At 40.8% G+C, this 24,337-nt stretch overlaps 1 protein-coding gene across 2 annotated transcripts; it reads right to left on the bottom strand.

Annotated features, from left to right (window-relative positions):
- Positions 1–362: 362 nt before the first annotated feature.
- LOC119913141 (butyrophilin subfamily 2 member A1-like) lies at positions 363–11,231 on the bottom strand. Of its 2 annotated transcripts, none has more exons than XM_038732469.1 (4): positions 11,126–11,231; positions 2,964–3,311; positions 2,153–2,439; positions 363–1,166 (listed from the first exon to the last, which is right to left on the bottom strand). In XM_038732469.1, exons 1-3 carry the CDS (start codon positions 11,193–11,195, stop codon positions 2,162–2,164), a joined length of 696 nt encoding a protein of 231 aa, XP_038588397.1. In that variant the 5' UTR covers positions 11,196–11,231; the 3' UTR covers positions 363–1,166; positions 2,153–2,161. The 2 variants fall into 2 exon arrangements, with proteins under 2 accessions (XP_038588397.1, XP_038588396.1); XM_038732468.1 differs by lacking the exon at positions 11,126–11,231 and adding an exon at positions 4,725–4,835.
- Between the last annotated feature and the right edge of the window lie 13,106 nt (positions 11,232–24,337).

The raw sequence follows: 24,337 nt of genomic DNA, 5'->3' as shown, positions 1-24,337 counted from the left end.
ACATTTATTCATTTAGCTGACGCTTTTAACCAAAGCGACTTACAATTGCTATACATGTCAGAGGTCGCACGCCTCTGGAGCAACGAGGGGTTAAGTGTCTTGCTCAGGGACACAATGGTGGATGAGTCAATTCCCTTTACACAGTAGCAATAAAATATTTCTTGTAAATCTCAACTGAAACATTAATGTAATCAAATCAAACATTAAACCAAAGATATTTGCCACTGCCAGGGGTTACCTTGCTCACACGCGGCTACAAAGTCGACACGGCCCTGTTAGAAACTTAGACTAAATATCCACGCAAGCACCACCACACCCACTCTTCAAAACACCACAGTGGCGACAGACGTCAAATTTAGATGTGTTCACCGAGGCTGATGCAGGTCGGTGAGTGAACAACAGGGACGGAGCTCTTCAGGGTCGGACTGGGAACAAAGTCCAGCTCCGTCATCCAGAACAGACTGTTAGTGTTATAACTGCAGCTAGCAGGATGTTGAGCGGCACTGACATCAGTAACTGTTGATCAAAAATTTATTTTCATTTTTCTCTCTGTGTTTTGCGTTTTTTAGTTCTTTACCCATTTAATTGTATTTACATGGATGGATGGATCCACTTGAAGGGGTGGGGGGAGGTGCTGACGGTCTGTACCACTTCCTCTAATTAACAATCAGCTGGCTGTTCCAGCATCAGGTCATATTGTTTGTCCCACAGAGCTGCTGGTCAGTCAGCCCATCTGGCATTAACCTGCCTCCAGGTGAAATCAGATGTGTGTCAACAGCTCAGGTTTATTTTACAGGAGGAATGTGTTTCTTCTGTCCAGCAGCACGTTCAGTCCACCAATCAGCAGCCAGAGAGTAACGACCAATCAGTGCTCCCCACAGTAACCAGAGTGACTTCAGTCTGGATCCTCACTAATTCTCATCTGCTGCCTCTGGTCTCTTAATCTCTCTGCAGGTTCTGCAGTTCATGTCTGTTTATAGCAGGTTGTTGATTCCCTGTGGGTCTGTTATATTCTTTAAAGATCACAAAACCAACAACACCAAGAAGAAGAAGAAGAATCACACAAACTGGCAGACCGACACTCAGTCCAACATTTCCCTCCTTGTTTCCTCCCTCCTTGTCTCCTCCCTCCTCGTCTCCTCCCTCCTTGTGTCCAGCTGTGTGACCTGCAGAGCAGAAACAGGTCATTATCTACTGCACTTTGATCACATGACTCGTAGCAGCTGTTTCCTCTAAAGTCTCATCAGCAACATCTTTCTAAAACACAAACATCTGATCTGTGATGTTTCTCAGCTCAACTACCAGGAGCCTTTACTACGAAGCAAGTTCAACATGCCCAGGATGTCTTTTGTTATCTGGCTTCACTGACACTAACAACCACGATCAGGCTAAATGGTCACATGATGCTGGTTATTAACCTGATAATTCAACACAGGGTTTCCAAATCCAGCCCTGAGCGCGTTGCCGTTAAAGAGGCTAATATTATTATATTATTATTATTATTATTAATAGTGGCAAAAGACTGAAACTCAACATTTACTGAAAACTCTCCCACATAACAAAAGATCTCTGTAACATAAGAAACAAATAAAACATAATGTTAAAATAAACTCATCTTAATTTAATTTAATAGGCCTTTTAATTTATATCCTCAGAATATTCAACCTCACATAAAAAGAAAACCCATTTATTTTAACGGCTGTGACAGGATGTGTGAAACAGACTTGGGATCAAGTAAAATTTATAAAAAGCATTTCAAAGTGGTGAGTAAGCTCACTGTCACATCTTACAAACCTACAAGGTTTTAGTGCTTCAGTCTCTGTAGGATGATCTCGCTGTACAAAAGTTTCACCGCTGCAAACATGAAGCAGCCAATAAAACAGTCTGTGTGATTTCCTACAGATGGTGATGTCATTTTCCAGAGAGCTGATTGGTCAGTAGGCGGACAGTGTTTATAGAGTTGATCTCTTATCTGGAACATAACCTGCTTCGGAGCAGGTTAGCCGTTCAGCATAAGTTACCATGGTGATCTACCCCGGTAAGAAGTGAACCATCGTCATGGTGCTGAAAACCCCGAAGTTACCTGGATAAGCTCAAATCCTGCTTCGTGGTACAGAGAGACAAAGAGACACTCTGAGCTCGACACACTCACCTGGATCTGTCAGCCTGATGTTGGAGGGTTTAGGGCGTCTGTCTCTCCTCCTGTGAGAGGTGTCTCTTCTTCTGTGTGAGATGTCTCTTCTTCTGTGTGAGATGTCTCTCCTCCTGTGTGAGATGTCTCTCCTCTGCGTTTTTTAAAGAGCATTGTTCCAACAACAGCAACAAGAAGCACAGCAACAACTGGCAGACCGACCATCAGTCCAACATTTCCCTCCTTGTCTCCTCCCTCCTTGTCTCCTCCCTCCTTGTCTCCTCCCTCCTTGTGTCCAGCTGTGTGACCTGCAGAGCAGAAACAGGTGTGAGGTATCAGCTGTCAGCAGGTGAACAGAATGTCAGACATTATCTACTGCACTTTGATCACATGACTCGTAGCAGCTGTTTCCTCTAAAGTCTCATCAGCAACATCTTTCTAAAACACAAACATCTGATCTGTGATGTTTCTCAGCTCAACTACCAGGAAGCAGCTTCACCTGAGAGACAAAGAGACACTCTGAGCTCTACACGCTGACCTGAGAGACAAAGAGACACTCTGATCTCTACACGCTCACCTGAGAGACAAAGAGACACTCTGAGCTCTACACGCTCACCTGAGAGACAAAGAGACACTCTGAGCTCTACACGCTCACCTGAGAGACAAAGAGACACTCTGAGCTCTACACGCTGACCTGAGAGACAAAGAGACACTCTGAGCTCTACACGCTCACCTGAGAGACAAAGAGACACTCTGAGCTCTACACGCTCACCTGAGAGACAAAGAGACACTCTGAGCTCTACACACTCACCTGAGAGACAAAGAGACTCACCTGGCTCTGTCACTGTCAGCCTGATGATGCTGATGGGTTTACCTTTGCCTTTCTCATTTTTCTCTCTAATCTGACACTCATATGTTCCAGTGTCGTTGATGTTGACGTTCTTCAGAATCACAGAAAAGTCTCTGTCCTTCAGATCTGGATCTTTCAGCTCCACTCGACCACGAAAAGATTCATGCTGGAAGTTTTCATGTGAGCGGTTGTCTCTGAAGAAGAAGACATAAATATCATCTGACTTCAGGTCAGATCTGATCCACTTTATCACTACTATGTCAGCACCTCTGTGACTCCGACAGGGAAGAGTGACGTCCTCTCCAGGCTTCACCTTCAGCTCCTGTGTCTCTGAACAGAAAGAGAAAAGCCTCCAGTCAGGACTTGTAATGTTTCCTGTTGTTCAAACATCTTTTGATGGAAGCAGCAGAGATCAGGTCTCTATAAAACAGCACATGTGAACTCAGCAGCATTTCAAACCCTGTTCTCAGACAACTTGAGTCCCAGCTGCAGAAAGGAGAGACTAACTCCTCTGCTGCAGCTGCACGCTGACTTCATGTTGCTCATTTCTACAGCTGTCAGTCAAGTCGTCCTCCGCACCATCAGACAGGAGACATTTTACTTTCATCTGCTTTCTGCTTGTTTGGAGATTATTGATTATTGATATTATTTCCCATCTGAATACAGACATCAGCATTTCTGAGCCTGAACAAACAGCTGAAATATTAAACATGTGAAGTTTATTATTTCCTAGAAGCTTTGAATCTTTGTCCTTGTTTTCCAAATGTGTCCCCAGTCTGTCCGTCCTCTACTCAGACTGTGTCTGAACTACTTCTACTGAGGAAAGAGTCCCTACAGTATGAAACTGCTTTACTTCTCAGAGAGACAAATGAAGCTGCTGGATTTGCATGGACAGACACCACGAGAGGGGAGAGGACACATGTTGGTCTCTGCTGTCCATCCGTCCACACAGTAAACTACAGTGCTGGACAGGAACAGAGGTCAGAGGTGGAGACTCTGTTCACAAGTCAGCTCATAATAAACTTTACAAACATATCCAGCAGCCTGCAGAGTCAAAGTCTACAAAAAACTATATTTGAATATAAATTATAATGAACATGTTGTAAATAGAATTGAAAATATGAGTTACAACAACAGACAGTTTTCAGGAGTAATTGCTGTATAAACAGTTCAGACTACAGTTATTAAAAAGTTCTTAAGTCAGTAAATGAAGGTGATACAGGAAGTTTCAATTCAAATAACTTTATTTATCCCCCCCCCCACACACACACACATATAATTAATAAACAGTTGTGAGTAAATAAGTTTATAAGTTCCACACATCTCTCTCCTAATGATCATTCAGCAGAAGATAAATCTATAAATCAACATAATCAAAGATAATTTATCCATCAACTTTCTGCTGATCTACTTCTCACATAGTCTAACTTCCGCATCACTGCTGTGTTACAATATTACTACTACTAATAATAATAATAATAACAGACCGTCAGAACTTTATTTCAACTTTAAATGTTTCTGAAATGGATTTATTTCACCTCTGTGTAATATCAGAGACGTTTTACAGAGCAGACACGCCACTCAATCACTTCCTGCTCACATACGGCTCTATGGGAAAAGCCCGTAATGCCAAAGATGGCGGCTTGTTGTCCAGGCCAAGTTATGCGAATCTACGTATTTTCATAATCAATGGCGTTGACGTCAATGAATCGCCACAGTCCAACACACACACACTCCTCTTACCTTGACACAGAACAAAGATCCATGAACAAGTGAACAAAGCCACGAATGGCGCTGATGTTAAAGCGACCATGACAGCAGAACGCAGACTGGGTTCTTCTTCCTGTTGTATAGTTTTTTGTTTTTACAGTAGACCCGCCCAAACAAGCGAGGAGGAAATGTGTCACGTGATTTCAAAGAAAGCTGAACTGTTTACTGCATTACACGCATATAGGCCAAAACAACAACAAAAATATATAAACTACAAGATTGTTTGATGACTAATGACATTAAAGTGCTACAGAATGTGAACATAATAACATGAACACTATAATGTGATGCAAACTTCCAACAGAAAAGAGGAATTATGTTGTATTATTATGACAGTTGTTACTGCAAAGCAAACTTTAATGTGCTCTAAAAACAACTAAAGTCATGTTAAAAATGTTGGGAGTGATTTGAGAAAAAATATGTAGTTTGCATTATGAGTTGAAACATTTTTGACGTTTCTGTCTGTACCTTGGAGCTCTTTTAAGCCAGAGCCTTCAAAATGTGACACAAATTAGTCACGTGTGTTTGCTAATAAATGATGTGTTTTCTCTGCAACACAGACAGAAAATGCATTTAGACTCAAACACAAGAAGTAAAATGTTATAATTCACCTCATAGTCTGGTTGTCAGTTGTAACATAAATGTGGGTGAAATGCAATATGCGAAATGTGAAATAGGTGAAATGTGCATCTGAATATTAGCGTGTGTTTGTGTTTGTCTTGCATCGTCACAGTGGTGTCAGACATGTGGCTCTCCTGGAGGCCTCAAGGGAGGGCCCACAGAGAAGCCTCCAGGTCTTACACTACCATTAAATAATAAAACAAATAATCAATACTGTGTGTGTCAGACATACTGACATTCAAATAAAACATACAAAGTAGTGCTGGGCAACGATTACAAATTTTAATTGTGATTAATCGCATGATTTTCTGTTATGTGCAAAACTGCATAATGAATTCTAAAGCAGTATATTTCCCCTTTCTTCCCCAGATAACAAAATGACTGTGGCCCTGATCCGCCCCAAACCTGATACTTTAATCTGGCCCACTTACCGCTTGGAATGATGGCACTTGGGCGATCCACTCCTGATTGCCAGATCTGGGCAACAAGCAAGCCGTAACCATGACACATATAATATAATAATAATAATCTTTATTTGTAGAGCACTTTTCAAAAACAAGTTACAAAGTGCTTTAACAAGTGTAAAGACAATAATACAAAAACAATACTAGATAAAAGCCCATATAAAGCAAGAACAAACCAAGATGTGGCCCACATGCTGCATGGAATGGTGGCATTTTGTCAATGCATTCCTGTTGTGTGTACATGTGTATATATATGTATATATGTATATAAATATAAAACAACTGTGTCCTGCTTCTGATTGGCTGGCAGCTCAGGCCTCATCGTCCTCGTTACCTCTTGGTTGCCGCCTAAAACTTCAAATAATGGCGTCTTTCTTTACAAGAATAACGTATTTCCATGTAATACTGAACATGTTTCATTTCCTGCATAATAAATGACATGGACATTTGTATATTGTATTATGCTTTGGTAGTTAATGAGTTACTTGCACAGAGACATTTAGATGTCTCACTATGTTTTTATCCACTTTTCAATGCTAACCACACTATTTTCAATAAAGCGGATCATTTCTAATGTAGTGGAGTTCACAGAAAAGACCACTTCATATATGCACACATAACACAAGTACAATGGTATGTCCATTTATCTGTAGGAGTTAATGTCAATCTCATCAACAGCCCACTCTCAACATTGACTGTGATCATCATTTTATATATATATAAGATATTATATACCACATTTATCTAACCAGACCATTGAATTCAATATTTTTTTTGCAAGAGAGATCTAAATATTGCAGATACAAAGAAACACAAACATTGTCAAACATTACAAATGGTCATCAGAGACAGTCACAGACATCACTACATAGTCTGAAGATACAAGTTTATATGATGGTCTTATGGCGATGGTGGAGGAAAGCATTGCTCTAAAATCTTTCACAGGTGTGAAACTGGGTTGAGATCTGGTGACTGAAGGCCATATTTCTATTCCCATCATTTTCATCCTCACCAAACCAGTTAGCCCAGGTGTACCAAGCATCTGCATGTATCTCTGTTTCCTTCCGTGTGTCCTCGTCTCTATGTTACCTTTTATCACAGTCAACTATCCGACAGTGACATCCTCCTGTATCCGTATTGTTAATGTTTACAAACTAGCTATAATCTTATCACCCTGATTGTTCATACTGTGATTTTATATTTGCCTATTCTTTACACGGAACATCTAATGCATGTCTTTCTGTCGGTACAGACCACCAGGTCAAATGGACACCAGCTGAGGGGTCAGACCATTAATCCCTGTTATTCCTATGTATTTCTCAAAAGGTCACAGAGAACCTTGTTTATAACGTTGCCACTAGAGTGGTGCTTTCACATGACAAACCGTTTGTTGTTGTCAACAATAATTAAAACAAGATTCCTTACTGACCAACTTGGTAAAGAAGAGGAGTTTACTTATTCAAGTTATACTTTACCTAAAGTGGCCCACGTCTGTTTTTATCATATTATTTATCATCTGGAGCAACTGGGGGTTAAGTATGTTGCTTAGGGACTGTGGTGTCCGAACAATAATGCTGCAATAATGTGTTGAGAAGAAACCCGCTTGACACTGTTCTTGATCATAAAAGTTTATTACATCAAGGAGTTCAGCATTAATTACAAGCTCTGCAGTAGCTTGGAGAGTGACCCAGCACGATGACCACTCTGTCTTTCTGTACATCAAACACAGCTTATATAGGATATCAAAACAAGGGGTTAGAGGTCAAATTCTATAGAAGGGTTCGGTCCCTACATAACCACCAATCACTGCTCTTCTGTCCTGCTGCTACAGTGCTATTTTAAACTGTTATGCGTGAAATGCACATATATTATACACCACAGGACACAATAGTGGATGTGTCACAGAGGGAAACTACAAAACTGTGTCTTCAGACACACATGATGTCCTCATGTTTCTGCCAGCCAACAGTAAGGAGGAAGAACTGAACCCACATCCTGACTCAGACTGACGTGTGGGGGATGGTGAAGTTAAAATGAGCTCAGAGCTGCTTCATGCCAAACTCTGCCCTCTAAATGTCCCAACATTTTGTTTTCTAATCACAGGGACATGCCCAGACAGACATTCAGAGCCATCAGCTTTTGCTTTTGTTTCTCAGCTCCAGAGTTACGCTTAAAGAAAGTTGATGATGATGTTTTTATCTGGTTTATTGACTCTTGGTTATCTCTGCTCTAAAGACAGGAAGCTGTTCAAAAGTCAACAAATAACTGATATAAAGTCTGTCTGTTATAATATAAAGAGTCAGACTGGACTGTCAGCTTCCTGGTTTTAAATGAGGACATAATGCTCGCTGTCCAACCTGAAAGCTGGACGGCTGCCTGGAAGCTCAGGTGAGTTTCGGCTGAGCTGCTTTTAATTCCAGCTCAAATGAGAGCAGCATTAACAGGATCAACAGCTCTGATCGTTCCTTCATTGTAAACATGTGAAATGAAAACATGTAGCTGACAGATTGCTCACAAGATACTCTGCAGATTAAGATATATTTAAATTATACTTTTATCCAAAGCGACTTACAATTGCTATACATGTCCGAGGTCGCACGCCTCTGGAGCAACTAGGGGTTAAGTGTCTTGCTCAGGGACACAATGGTGGATTGAACCCAGGTCTCTCACACCAAAGGCAGACATCTTATCCATTGCACCATCACCACCCCAAGATTGTACATACAACACACTGATACAGATTTACCTGCCAACATCATGTAAAATTAGCTAGTAATTGTGTACTTTGACTCAAGTAACATTTTGATAGCAGGACTTTAGTTTTATATTGTGTTTAAAGTCAAAGATACAGAAATATCTGCCAACAGTGGACGCTGTCAGAAACAGACACATCACAGATCATTAGTTTCCTTTTGTTAAAGACTGAGAAAAGCAGTTGTGGATCAAGTATACAGAAACTACAGTAAAAGTACTACATTGTAAAAATATTCTTCTACAAATAGAAGTCCTGCATTGAAAAAGTTACTGAAGTAAAAGTATGTGAGTACAATCAGGAAAATGTACTTTAATGTCCCTGTGACTGTTGTACTATTAAATATTCTACCATCAGATTATTTTTCCTCACACATTAATATAAAGCAGCATTTTACTGCTGTAGTTGTTGAGCTGGAGCTCATTTTGAACTATCAGACTGCAGCTGATGATTATTTTCATTCTGGATAATCTGCTGATTATTTTCTCCATTAATTGATTGATTGTTTGTAAAGATTCTGTAAATTGTGAGAAATGCTGTACAGTTATTCAGAGCTCAAAGTGACACCTTCACAATGCTTGTTGTGTCCAAACCTCAACTTTATTAACAAACAAATGAAAAGCAGCAAACATATGTGCACAACCAGCAGATTTTTTTACATGAAAATTCATTATCAAATAATAAAAGTAATTATTATAATAAGATATCACGAGTAAATGCTGTACATATTGAATTGAAATTACAGTTCTTAAATCAGTAAATGAAGGTGATACAGGAAGTTTCACACATTTCTCTCCTAATGATCAACATCATTCAACAGAAGGTGAATCTATAAATCATCATAATAAAAAGGTAATTAGTTAATGAAGTTTAAAAAAAAACTTCAGTACTATAAATCTTAAACAATTATGAGGTCTATTGTCACATCTGTTTTTATTTCTGAGATTTGTTAGTTTATTCATGGGACAGGAGAAGATGCTGGGGGACACCTGGGAGGCATGGGTCCAATGTCTTGTTAAATAATAGGATATATAAATGTTTAGGAATAAATAAATGATTATGAAGAAATAGTTCCCTTTTTAAAATATATGTATTAAAAGAGTGTGTCTGTAATAAATCGGTTTACTGAGGGTGTTGGATTTTGGATGGTTTGTTGATTTTGCAGGGCTTCTTATATGAAGACGTCAACTGCTTGATTTGGTTCCTGGACCTGAGGATTTAGCTTCAGGGGTTTCTTTTTGAAGTTGATTTTCTGTCTCTTGAAGCACTAAATGGTTTAGGGCCAAAATACATTTCCAATCTTCTGCTTCTTTGAACCATCCAGACCTCTCAGGTCGTCTGGGGCAGGTCTGCTTTCTGTCCCCAGAGTCAAAACTAAACAAGGAGAAGCAGCGTTCAGTTTTTATGCTCCGTATATCTGGAACAAACTCCCAGATAACTGCAGGTCTGCTGAAACTTTTAAATTAAGACTGAAGACTTTTCTTTTTACCACAGCTTTTAATTAAATATTTAAGATTTTTCTTTTTATTGATAACTTACACTGCACTCTAACTTTTACTGTCCTGTTTCTTTGTCTTTGTTTTTAGCTTTTTATTATTTTCCATTTAACTCTTTTAACCCTGATTGTAACACTGTAACTTTTATTATATTTTATGTTGCTTTTAAACTTTGACATATTTCCCTGTTGCTTTTATGTTTTATGTAAAGCACTTTGAATTACCTTGTTGTTAGATTGTGCAATACAAATAAACTTGCCTTACGTCTCCGCGGTTCTGTGTCGACAGATATGTGAGTTCCCTCTTTGCATCAGGTTATATGAATCCACATTAGTGGTGCATTTCATTTGAACCTTTTTACCTGAAACATGCTGTCTGAAATTACCACACCAGGTTTAGTAATTTGAGCAGGACAATAATATGTTAATTAAAAGGTTTTATAAAATTTCAAAACAACATTTTAATATTTTGTCACACAATTACAACATACATGTTTATATTTATAGCCACAGTAAGTTAGTTTGTCAAAATTTAAACCCTTACATTAAAATCAAGCTGAAGCATTTCCTATGACATTTCTTTTAACGCTCTCTTTGTGGGATCAACTTCCTGATAACACGTGAATTATGTTCTGTAAATTTACTTAACTGATAACTTTGACTTTTTGTTTTATGCTGTTTTCTTATGCTCTCACTGAATTCAACCTATAATTAAATAAATTTAGTTTTTAACCAAATTTAATCAAATCTGCTATCAACCTATCAAAATGTCAAACTGGAAATTATGTAATGAGATTGTAAATGTACATATTTTAATTTGTAATAATACATTATTCAGAGTTGAAAGTTAAAACTCAGCAGTTTCCAGTTTGCTGCTGTCTGTCTGTGCTGCCTTCACCCGTAACTCTGTCCTGTCTGCGATCATCTTCTGATATCTAGGTTTTATGCTGTTGTGTATATATAGAGGAAAACAAAAGTTTATTCTTTATACTTATGCTCATGGCGTACACACACACACACACACACACACACACACTCTTACCTTGACACAGAACAAAGATCCATGAACATGCGAACAAAACCACAAGTGGAGCTGATGTTAAAGCAGCCATTACAGACTGAGGTGCAGCAGCTGGTTAAACTGAAACTAAACTGCTCTTTAGCTTTTCTTCACAACACACCGCCCATATAGAAATCAAGAGTGGTAATCTCTCAACAGTGAAATGTCAGGTTGAGTCAGACATTTGTTTATTGAGAGAGGGCCACAGAAGTTGGACACAATAACATGAACACTGCTATAAAGTGTTGCTTATACATATATAAATAAAACATTACTGGTAAAAGGACATTAAAATAAGAAATCATCTGGCAACCAAACCCAGGGACTGAAAGAATGCTCAAATATTTAAGATAAGATAGACTTCATCCCACACTGGGGAAATGTACTTTTTACAGCAGCTGTAGATAAACACAATAGACAAAATGTAAATACAAACGATACAAATCTTAAAATAAATTGTATGTTGAGGTCTATTGTCACATTTGTTTTTTCTGGCCTCCAGATTTTATACTGTTGTATGTATGTGAGTCATACACGCACATGAGCGTGTGCACATACACACACACACACACACACACACACACACACACACACACACACACACACACGATTCTCTTACCTTGACGCCTTCACAGCAGAGTTGCAGCAGCAAATCAGAAACCAGATCTTCTTCCTGCTTTGTAGCTGTTGTCCTGCCCAATTGAGGGAGCAGGGATTGTCAGGTGATTTCCAAGAAAGCTGAACTAGTGCATTACATGCAAATAAAGATTGACAACAAAAATATATAAACTACAATATTACTGATGAGTAATGATATAAAAGGGCTACGGAAGGTGGACACAGTAACATGAGAACTGGTTTAATGTGATGCAAATATCTAACAGAAAATAAGATTTATCCACTGTGGGTTGTGACAGCTAAGCACACTTCACTGTGCTCTACAGAACAACAACAGTAATGTTGAAAACAGTGCTTGAAGTAAAAAATAATAGGTGCCGGTACTTCCCATTCACATATAGCCGTGTGTCGGCTGGTACCCCCCACCTCGATACTATCCAACCTGGAGGAGTAACTAGTGTTAATGAGTGTGTAAGGAAATGTTATAACATTCTAATGTATAATGTTAGTATATTTATATTTAAAGGTTACAGGTCATTTAGAGTATTTAGTTTATTGGTTAAGATTCAACAATTCAACAACTGTTTCACAAATAAAAACGTTTTCTGATGTCAAACCTCTGTGGTTATAGTTTGATTAGGGACACTGGACCTTTAAGTAAAAGTAAAATGACTAATATTTAAATATACTCAAAAGCAGCTTCACATGATGCAGACTTTGTTACAGTGATAACAGTAAATTTAACTTGTTACTTCCACCCCTGCCTAACTTGTTACTGTACTGTTAGTAGTTGTGATAAATGAGTAGGCCCACCACTCTCTCACAGTGCAGACAGGATACAGCCCTTCGGGAAGATTAAATTATTTTGAAGGACTTCATAGACTTACTTTACTGCACCACATTTATAGATTTCACTTTCATGATGAGATAAAGAAAAACACATCAGGCATCACCTTCAAACTTAACATCAAATGTTAAAAGAGCCTTTCACGGCAATAAGTACTTTTATTTGAGTCTTACTGACATGTTTCCCTGATGAAATATATCTGAGCACTGCTTTTGTAAAAAGAACATGTGTGAAGCTTCTCATGTTCAGATATTAAGAATATGTAATTTACTCGGTATCTTTACAGGCTTGGACAAAACAGAAAATCCTACCCTGTAACTGAAAACACAATAAATAACACAAATCAGAGAATTTTAAATCATGTTACTTAATGTTACCATGTGTTATTTCCAGGAAGTTAGGTTGATTCTCTGAATGTGTGAATTAGTTTAAAGCACCAGATGTCAGCAGAGTTACTCTGCAGCCAACAGGTCGACAGAGTGACTCATCATGTCCCCATTCTTTTACTCCAGTGCTGTCTTACATCCTTTATGCAGTCTATGGTTACATCTAGCATGTAGGATATTTACTCTGACATGTGTTTAGCTGGTTTATTAAATACTTTCATATATGTGAACAGAGTTTGTTTTGTTGTTTTTAAAATGAATGTTTTGGTTTTTTAAATTGACGACCAGGCGGCCTAGTTGGCCGACAGTGAGATGACAATCAATTTAGCCTCTCAAATCAACACTTGACTTGCCTACACAAACATGTATAGATATTAAACACTTGAAGCATATCACAAATTGTTAGCTATAAGTATTGGAACTATCAGAGTAAAAAGGCATTTTTGACCACCCGAGTCATGCTGCTGCTCCTCGCAACGGTGTGCAGAAAAGTAAATGGGCTATACAATCTAAACAAATAATAATTGTAAAAACATGCAGGTTGTCTTACCTTACACCCAGGGGTGGAAATTAAAGTTTTGGCTCACCTGCCAAGAGGACCGGTAGATGACATGAGCCGTGTATGTTGGTAGTAACAGAAACGGAAACACTTTTTCTACAGTGCTGGTTCCACAAAGATGGATCGCTATGTCAAAACATCTGTTCTGTCTCCTACTTTAATTTTGCCCCGTTTCAGAGACAGTGTCAAAATTGCAGTAACTACAAAACCCAAGCTAATACCAAGGCAAACCGCAGTAAGTGATGTTACTGCGCTTAGACTGGCTTTGTTTGTTTTCCCGGCTTTGACACCGCAGATACGGCGGTCTGCCTTGGCAGCCTAATCCCGACTGTAATACTGTTTGCATCGATCGTAACGCTCCCTCACACACAACCAACAAGCCAAACAGCTAATGTAAGCTTACCATAGAGAAACACCATAGCACAATCCCGCAGTAAAATTATTGTTGAACTTGCATTAAAACACAAATATCCAAAGGGTAGTAAGGAGGATAGCAAAATGTAAACATCTAACATTAACAAGGCAAATGACAGCTTTATAATCAGTTAACAGTAGCTAACTAAGTTGGCAAGTTGGCCACTTGCAAATCAGACAAACATTTTATCCTACCTGCTGCCTTGAAGGCTTTTACTCTGACTCTCTCAATCATAATATGATTTATAATCGCGTTGATGTTTTTTGTTTCGGACATCCATCCATCCATCCATCCATCTTCATCCACTTATCCGGGGTCGGGTCGCAGGGGCAGCAGCTCCAGCAGGGGACCCCAAACTTCTCTTTCCCGAACTACATTAACCAGCTCTGACTGGAGGATCCCGAGGCGTTCCCAGGCCAATGTGGATATATAATCACTCCACCTAGTCCTGGGTCTTCCCCAAGGCCTCCTTCCAGCTGGACGTGCCTGGAACACCTCCCTAGGGAGGAATCCAGGAGGCATCCTTACCAGATGCCCAAACCACCTCAACTGGCTCCTTTCAACACAAAGGAGCAGTGGCTCTACTCTGAGCTCCTCACGGATGGCCGAGCTTCCCTATCCCTATGCACCCTATCTCTAAGGGAGACACCAGTCACCTGCCTGAGGAAACCCATTTCAACATTAAACTTGCAAACATGAATAAAACTTTTACAGCTATTAAAAACAATCAACATGTAGTAAGAAACAAAACAAGAAAGTTGAATGAACACATTTAGTTTGTAGATACTGCACTTTGCCTTAGCAATACGTTTCTAGTTGGTTAAGGACATCCAAACGTAGAGTGCAGTATCTGCTTTTTGAGTCATGTGTCAAAGGGAATATCAGTGGTCCTGGTTTTTATCTATAAAAAATCTCTTCCTAAGAAGGTATTATGCATTATCACTGATCTAACCACAACATGTTTGGCTAGTTTCAAAACTTTAAAGGCATTTTTCTGTATGTTTCTGTTTTTGTGTAGTTACAGCACTTAGCCTTTGTAGGGCAGTACAGCGGGAACCAATTTAGGTGTGACACACAACAAACAAGAACGCCAGTCTGCTGTTAGTTTCCATCAAATAGCTTTTATGTGGCAAATCAACCTGATATCATGAGGTGGCTTTAACGCTGTTTAGTCTCTATATACCTATGCAACACAAAGCAGTTTAATCCTATCTACTAGCACATCGGCATCACAGCAAACCCTGTTGTGAGGTAGATGTGTTTGCAGATAGGGTAACCGGTAAGGGAGTAATGTGCAGTGTTTTAAAGATGGTTCTCAAGAAATTCCCATTACATTACTCCCTTTTAGCATATTATACTAACACAACATCATGAGAATATAAACATTTCATGTAACTTCAGCAGTACTTGAAGAAAAGGTGATTATGTAAAAATATAAGAATATGAGAATATAAGGAATAAAAATATGATGTAAGGAATATAAAAATGTGAGATTGTAATTATGCAAAATGTGAAATTTCATTACATTTGCAAAGACTAATGATTCAGAAGATAACTAAGAAACTTAGAAATGATTCAGATTAAACTTCACTTTCATCCCTTTGAAAGGTGGGATCCACTCCATTGAATCAGTTAGTTCAGGTGGTAGTTGCATGTACTGACCCATTGATGACTTGATTGCTATAGCAATCATAGATCTAGCACAAGGTATCACACAGCATGTCAGAAGGAGGAAAACACCAAAAATGATGAACAGTGGGGTCAACATTTTTAACAGCACATTCTTCCATCAGCCTGTTGTCAGCCACGACCACATGTCCCATCCCCCAGTGTTCTGTGAGTCCTGACTTTTCTCCTCGTGCAGTAGATCATTCGGGTGGGAGACAACATGAGTTATGTTGTCCGAGACATCTGGGATGTATGTACAACAGTCCGTTCCAATTATGTGGCAAACTCCGCCTTGAGTCGCCAGCATCAGGTCCAGTGCCATTCTGTTTTGCAACGCCACATTTCTGAGGCCCTGCACAGTGAGTGTGAGGGTGGGAAAAAACACTTCTACAAGGGCTGTCAGGTTTTCCAGTTCAATAGCCAGTCTATCTATCTTATGTGCATTGTTCACAGTCCCCCACCAGGGGAGGAAGCCCCCAATGCCTTTCTCCGCCAGCGGAACTCTGGTGTTTGAGCGTCTGGCTCTATGAGGCACATAGTAGTGGGCGTAGTGAGTGTGGAAATAGCTCAGAGTGGGCAGGATGGTGACAGAGGTCATCAGATGGGCTAGATAACACGTCCCACACCATCCAGCTCTCAGGATTTGATACACGTTGCCCACATACCCACACGTGTTGTCTCAGCGCTCCATAGCCATCAGAAGAAGGAATTGGGATTGGGAGAACTGGGTTGTCGCTCCCTGGGCGGTGCAAACTTATGGTGTCTGCCAGATTAAGTCGTGCGATGAACGGATGCTCCCACCATCGTTGTCATGATGGGCTTGTAGATTTTCTGCTCCGTTATCTGAGACGTGTTCCAGAATCAGGTTGTGGAGCCTCAAGAGGTCTCCTCCTCTGCCTTTTCTATGATCTTGTGTCAGCTGTGCCATTTGCAGCCTGTGTTTCAGCGGTTGTGTGTCTGAATTGTTGGCAAAAGATCAGCAGATGTTCAGCATATTTCACCCCACCGTCCTGAACTTGAGGAAGCTGCTGTGATGCTTCCTTGATCTCGCTGAATAGCCACGGTCTGTGGATCAGCTGTGTGCTTCCATCTCCGGACACCACTTCCATCACTGCGGCTGTGATATGGAGGTTTGTAGGTGGATTGGAAGTTGGTAAATAAATCTTGTTGGATCTGGTGCGGTGCGGGCTAGATGGCTCCCCGTATGGTGGGGGGGTTGTCTCCCACAGTTGTGGCTGCTGCTGTTAGCTCGGGCTGCAGGATGGACGGTAGGTAGAGCAGGGTTTGGCCGACGTGGCTGTGGGGGAAATGAGTCCAGGTCCGGATCTAGTCTGACACACTGAGATGCAGAATTGTTAGAGGGGTCGGTCCCTGCCTTTAATTTTCTGTCCCTGCGGCTCGCCTCTCTCAGCCATGCTGAATATGCAGCCCAGTTTGCTTTAAAGGATTTTCCCCTCTCCTTTTTCTCTAATTGTACCCTCAGAGTGTCTAACTGTCTAAGGCTGAAGCTGCCTGTTGCCGGGAAACCACACTGCTTAACCCACATGTCCAGCTGGTCAATACTTCCCAAACCATAATTAACAATCATGTAATTAATATTAGGAGCATTCATTAATGAAGGGTCTTGTTCCTTCTTACTGTTATTTGAACCCATTTTCCTTAGGTTGTTTAAGTAACCCTAAATTCACAGAATGTAATAAAGAACTGACCTTTTATTTTGTCTTTAAAATTTAGAATTAGGTGCCTCTTGTTTTAAATTTGGGAGGCTTGTTTAAGTCCTGTGTTATGAAGACCTTACCTTGAAGCCGGGTGCCTGGGAAAAGATTGTTCACCGATGTTACGACCCGTGAGGTCTGGGTGCTCTAGGTGTTGTTGCTGTGGGTGTGTCTGTCTCTCCCCCGCAGGTGTGTACGCGCGCCTGCTGAGTGACGCTGGGTGGAGCTCACAGCTGGGGCCGATCAAGGCCAATTAGTAAGCTATGTAAGCCGAGCCAGTGGAGTGCTCGCCGGGTGGTGGTCGCCTCGCTCGTCATCGGCTCATCCAATCCCTCATCTATCGGTGGTTATTCACATTAGTGGGTGACGTACTGTGCGACTTACTGTGTGGTTTACGGTGTGTTTTACTGTGTGGTATGAAGGACGTGACCGGCGGTGTGCCACCTGCGACTTCTCCGACGTATAATTACTTGATAATCACCTAGAGTAGCAACCCTAAGTAAAATAATAATTTTTTTTCTTCAATTTTATTGCGAGTCCTCTGACTCACACATCCCTACTTTACAGTAGGTCCCAGGCCTTTTTAAGAAATCCACCGTCCCACAGTGATTTCTTGACTATAGTACTTTTACCACAAAGCTTTGCCGATTCACACAGCGGCCCCAGGCCTGACCAGCTGACACGTCTGTCACGCTTCACCCTGGGAGGAAGCAAGAATCGTTCCACTTGAATAGTCTACTCACCAAAAAGAGAGTGTTGCCAGCCATCAGGTTTGTCTCACCCATAGTTTGGAGGGGAGGTTTGAAGTCGCAGTCTCCAGCCGTGCACGGTTTTACCTTCAGCTCCGAGAGTCCTCTCACGCGTGTGATGAGCCGACAACGCCAAATTGTGATGGCAATTCAAGTTTTCAAATAAACAGCTCAGGCAAACACTTGTCTTTCTGTGAGTTTTATTCAAGTCTTCTGCAGAAGGACTCATAGTAACACACATACGCCGTGTACATGTATGCTCGAATGAGTGAGGAGAGCTTAGTGAGCCTGTTATTTATCCAGCTTTAGGATAACACATCTGGATAACACAGAGAACAGAGATATTTTGACTGTTATGTTTACACAGATTCAGTGCTACATCACAGATGAGTCTCCCTTACATGCAACATGTTTGGAATTCCCATTACACTTCGACTCTAGCCTACTAATCAGCTCTAAACCTAAACTAAATTATAACTCATTTAAAAGCCTTTGTTCTTAGTCTTTCACACCCAAGTTGGAAATCACTGCAACCAATTCTATTTGTTATAGTGTACCGAGCACCTGGTCCATACTGAATTTTTATCTGAATTTGAAAAGAGTCTGAAAAGAGTTTTTTGTCAACTTTAGTCCTTAAAACGGACAAAGTTATTATTGTAGGAGATTTTAATATTCATGTGGACGTTGAGAATGACAGCTTTAGTACTGCGTTTATCTCTCTCTTAGATTCCATTGGCTTCTCTCAGAGTGTTCATGAACCGACTCACTGTTTTAACCACACCCTCGACCTTGTTTTGGTGTATGGTATTGAAATTGAACATTTAATAGTGAAAGAATCCCTCATTATTCTACCACTGTTTGATAACTTTTGAGTTTGTATTGCTGAACTACACGCCATTGGGCAAAATTTTTTATACAAGATGTCTGTCTGATAGTGTTGTAGCTAAATTTAAGGATGCGATTCCATCAGCTCTAAATTCATTATCAAGTCACAAAGTAACGGAGGACTCCTATGCTAATTTCAGTCCCTCCCACATCGATCATCTTGTTGATATTTCTGCAGGCTCGCTGCGAATGACACTCGACTCTGTAGCCCCTCTAAAAAAGAAAATAATGAAACAAAGACGGTTAGCTCCATGGTATAATACTGAAACTCACAAATTAAAGAAAATATTGCAGAAACTTGAGAGGAATTGGCGTTCCACCAACCTGGAAAATTCTCGTTTAATCTGGCAAGATAGTCTTAAAACTTATAGGAAGGCCCTCCGTAATGCCAGAGCAGCGTACTACTCGTCATTAATAGAGGAAAATAGGAACAACCCAAAGTTTCTTTTCAGCACTGTAGCCAGGCTGACAGAGTCACAGCTCTATTGAGCCAAGTATTCCCAAAGCTCTCAGTAGTTACGACTTCATGAGCTTCTTTAATGTTCTCACCCTGAGCCATGTTCTGTAAATAACATCACAGAGTACGGTCTACACCTTCTCTTTTATGAAAAGTGCTGTGTGATAACTGTTGTTGTAATTTGGCGCTATATACATAAAATTGAATTGAACTGAACGTCTAACTGTGTCCTGTAATGAAAAAAAGATTTGACCTATATTTACTTTAATACTCCTGTATGTGTCATTGTGTTTGTGCTTTGCTCCTAATTAGAAAGACTCTAATTGTACCAGTGTTTTAATTTAATGAACACCTCTGAGACTGGTTTGTCCTATGTGGTCTCTTCTCCCAGGAATCAAGGCTTTTCTCATTGACTCCACAAAATCTTTCTCTGTTAAATTTTTAATTTGTCTTTTCTCTTGGCTGGACTCTCTAATCCTGTTGGGTGTCTGAAGTCTCTGCCCCAGTTGGAGTGTTTACTGTGTTTTTCTTACTTTAATAAATATCACAAAGACAACTGTTTGTTGTCAATTCTTTATTTGTTCATTTATTCACATGTCCCTAAAAGCATTGAGCATCAGACTAACTGCTGTCAGTCAGCTCAGGTGTCCACACAGTATACAGCACGGTGCTACAGGGCAGGTTTATTTAATAACAACACTGCACACACAATAATGACTGAGGTTAAACTACACTCACCTAAAGGATTATTAGGAACACCATACTAATATGGTGTTTGACCCCCTTTCGCCTTCAGAACTGCCTTAATTCCACATGGCATTGATTCAACAAGGTGCTGAAAGCATTCTTTAGAAATGTTGGCCCATATTGATGGATAGCATCTTGCAGTTGATGGAGATTTGTGGGATGCACATCCAGGGCACGAAGCTCCCGTTCCACCACATCCCAAAGATGCTCTATTGGGTTGAGATCTGGTGACTGTGGGGGCCATTTTAGTACAGTGAACTCATTGTCATGTTCAAGAAACCAATTTGAAATGATTGGAGCTTTGTGACATGGTGCATTATCCTGCTGGAAGTAGCCATCAGAGGATGGGTACATGGTGGCCATAAAGGGATGGACATGGTCAGAAACAATGCTCAGGTAGGCCGTGGCATTTAAACCATGCCCAATTGGCACTAAGGGGCCTAAAGTGTGCCAAGAAAACATCCCCCACACCATTACACCACCACCACCAGCCTGCACAGTGGTAACAAGGCATGATGGATCCATGTTCTCATTCTGTTTATGCCAAATTCTGACTCTACCATCTGAATGTCTCAACAGAAATCGAGACTCATCAGACCAGGCAACATTTTTCCAGCCTTCAACTGTCCAATTTTGGTGAGCTCTTGCAAATTGTAGCCTCTTTTTCCTATTTGTAGTGGAGATGAGTGGTACCCGGTGGGGTCTTCTGCTGTTGTAGCCCATCCGCCTCAAGGTTGTGCGTGTTGTGGCTTCACAAATGCTTTGCTGCATACCTCGGTTGTAACGAGTGGTTATTTCAGTCAAAGTTGCTCTTCTATCAGCTTGAATCAGTCGGCCCATTCTCCTCTGACCTCTAGCATCAACAAGGCATTTTTGCCCACAGGACTGCCGCATACTGGAGGTTTTTCCCTTTTCACACCATTCTTTGTAAACCCTAGAAATGGTTGTGCGTGAAAATCCCAGTAACTGAGCAGATTGTGAAATACTCAGACCGGCCCGTCTGGCACCAACAACCATGCCGCGCTCAAAATTGCTTAAATCACCTTTCTTTCCCATTCTGACATTCAGTTTGGAGTTCAGGAGATTGTCTTGACCAGGACCACACCCCTAAATGCATTGAAGGAACTGCCATGTGATTAGTTGATTAGATAATTGCATTAATGAGAAACTGAACAGGTGTTCCTAATAATCCTTTAGGTGAGTGTATATTATGAACTGTAATGTAATTTTCATTAATGTAAAATGTTACTCTCAATGTTACACTACATGTAATCAACTTGGCTACTGTTGCTAACAAACTTGTCTTGGCATGCAGGTTTGACTCTTAGCTTAATAAACCAAAAGTCTTTATTTTCAGTTCTCCTTTGTTTATTGCCACATGATCAATATAGGTTCATTGTTACATATAACTGTGTGGTTCTGAAAGTTATTTTACTTTTAAATCTAAGTGGCATGTTTCCCTGATCAAATATATCTGAGCACTGCTGGCAGTAAACAGAACCTGTGATTCTCTGAATGTTTGTTTTAAACCAGCAGATGGCGGCAGAGTTAAAACAGGATGACAGAGTGACTCGTCTCGAGTCCCCATTCTTGTAATCCAGTAATCATCAAAGGCCTTTCACTGTTTTGTGCCTCCTGGATCCTCCGTCCTCCTGCCTGTGACCCCTGTGAGTTTTACTGTTTTACCTTTATATGCTGTACTATTACAGGCCTGTGTTTCACTGTGTGGTGCTTAATGCTTTATTATGTTGTAGTTAGGTTTCACAGTTCACATAGGAAAGCAGCTCATTAGAGGGTTTCTTATCTGTTTGGTAGACCTTCATCACAGTTGGTTTCTACTCCCTCCCTCCCTGAGACAGCTGCAGGATAACATCAGAGTATAAAGTCACCTGTTTCATCACTGTCTCTTTGTCTCAATCTCTGCACACTGGTTGCACTCTGAATGTCTGTCTGACAAAGAATAAAACCCTTAAAGACGTCTGGACTGAATTCATTATTTCAGAAGACTCACTAAAGAGAAATTGACACCTTGGAAATCGATCCCACTACAACATCTACCCAGAGAGAAGCTGCGCACACTGGGGGCGATTGTTGCCATGACTGAAATGGTGACATGTTCAATGCAACACAGAGTCTGGCTTTCTTTTGATAAAAATTATTTACACTGCTCAAAAATAATAAAGGGAACACTAAAAAAACACATCCTAGATCTGAATGAATGAAATAATCTCATTAAATACTCCTTTCTTTACATAGCTGAATGTGCTGACTACAAAATCACACAAAATTATCAATGGAAATCAAATTTATCAACCCATGGAGGTCTGGATTTGGAGTCACACTCAAAATCAAAGTGGAAAACCACATTACAGGCCGATCCAACTTGATGTAATGTCCTTAAAACAAGTCAAAATGAAGCTCAGTAGTGTGTGTGGCCTCCACGTGCCTGTATGACCTCCCTACAACACCTGGGCTCCTGATGAAGTGGCAGATGGTCTCCTGAGGGATCTCCTCCCAGACCTGGACTAAAGCATCCGCCAACTCCTGGACAGTCTGTGGTGCAACGTGGCGTTGGTGGATGGAGCGAGACATGATGTCCCAGATGTGATCAGTTGGATTCAGGTCTGGGGAACAGGCGGGCCGGTCCATAGCATCAATGCCTTCCTCTTGCAGGAACTGCTGACACACTCCAGCCACATGAGGTCCAGCATTGTCTTGCATTAGGAGGAACCCAGGGCTGGCAGTGCTGCTCCTGCTCCTCCTTGCACAAAGGCGGAGGTAGCGGTCCTGCTGCTGGGTTGTTGCCCTCCTACGGCCTCCTCCACGTCTCCTGATGTACTGGCCTGTCTCCTGGTAGCGCCTCCGTGCTCTGGACACTACGCTGACAGAGCCAGCAAACCTTCTTGCCACAGCTCGCATTGATGTGCCATCCTGGATGAGCAGCACTACCTGAGCCACTTGTGTGGGTTGTAGACTCCGTCTCATGCTACCACTAGAGTGAAAGCACCGCCAGCAAGTGACCAAAACACCAGCCAGGAAGCATAAGAACTGAGAAGTGGTCTGTGGTCAAGAACCACTCCTTTATCGGGGGTGTCTTGCTAATTGCCTATAAGATATATAATATAATATATAATGCACAACAGCATGTGAAATTGATTGTCAATCAGTGTTGCTTCCTAAGTGGACAGTTTGATTTCACAGGAGTGTGACAGACTTGGAGTTACATTGTGTTGTTAAAGTGTTGCCTTTATTTTTTTGAGCAGTGTACTTTCTCGAACTCGCTTGGTTGCTATTTGTTTCACAGTGATGTCTGGCGGCAGGGCTGGACTGGGACAAAAAATCAGTCGGACTCTCCTCAACAATACACCATCATTGCAGTCCTCTTAAATATACTAGTGTAGTATATACTACACTAGTATAAAGCTGAGTAGTATGTGTATGAGGATCAGTGTCCTTGGTGATCAGAGGTGGCATGGAGTACACAGCTTATACTCAAGTATAAGCAGTTACCCAACATGATGCTAATAATAATGTCAGCCATGAGGGCAGTTTGCCGAAGTTGAGACTGCATTAAGGAACTGTGCTACATAAACAATGTCAGTCAGCTTCTGCTGCGCTGTTTGACAGTTGCACGAGATAGGGCTCACAAGAAGAAGACAAGAGGACACTTATAGTTTTTAGAAGAGAAATCATTTATGAAATATACGACTGGGGAGTCTGGGGGTCCTCCATCAGAAGATATTGAGCATTAAACATTTAATTTCCTGCATTCTGGAGACATTTTCAACACCAATTTACAGTGGAAATGTCTATTTATTTATATGAAGGGACACAAAATTCAGGCGGCCGATGACAAATCAGAATATAAAAATATCATAGAAGATAATGCAAAGTAATCAGCAGCTTGTTTTTGTGGCCTAAGTTACTTTTTTTGGACAACACAGATGTTTCTTTACTTTTCTTATTGTGCAAATAAACCTTCTTATAGCATTAATTTCTTTGTGGCTACATGTCACCAGTGTCCCCAGTGTAAATGACCCTCTCTCTCTACAGGTTGAGCTAGTCCATGCTTACCGCTTCACCTCCTCTCTCCTCTTGCTCTCTGCTTCTCTCACGTCTCCTCCTCTGCCTGGCCGTGGCCGCAGCTT

Source organism: Micropterus salmoides, unplaced genomic scaffold (genome assembly GCF_014851395.1).
Source record: "Micropterus salmoides isolate LMB-PRFRI ecotype aquatic unplaced genomic scaffold, ASM1485139v1 Ms_hic_scaffold_2, whole genome shotgun sequence".
Taxonomy (NCBI): domain Eukaryota; kingdom Metazoa; phylum Chordata; class Actinopteri; order Centrarchiformes; family Centrarchidae; genus Micropterus; species Micropterus salmoides.
The sequence above is the reverse complement of the archived record's forward strand: the minus strand, read 5'-3'. Positions and strand labels throughout refer to the sequence as shown.

Bases quoted from the DNA above. Each gene is read 5' to 3' on its own strand.
- LOC119913141 (XM_038732469.1), bottom strand. From the start codon at position 11,195: ATGGCTGCTTTAACATCAGCTCCACTTGTGGTTTTGTTCGCATGTTCA. The intron at 3,312-11,125 runs GTAAGAGTGTGT...CTTTCTGTTCAG, and splicing joins GATCTTTGTTCTGTGTCAAG to AGACACAGGAGCTGAAGGTG. The intron at 2,440-2,963 runs GTGAGTCTCTTT...TCTGCTCTGCAG, and splicing joins GCTGACAGTGACAGAGCCAG to GTCACACAGCTGGACACAAG.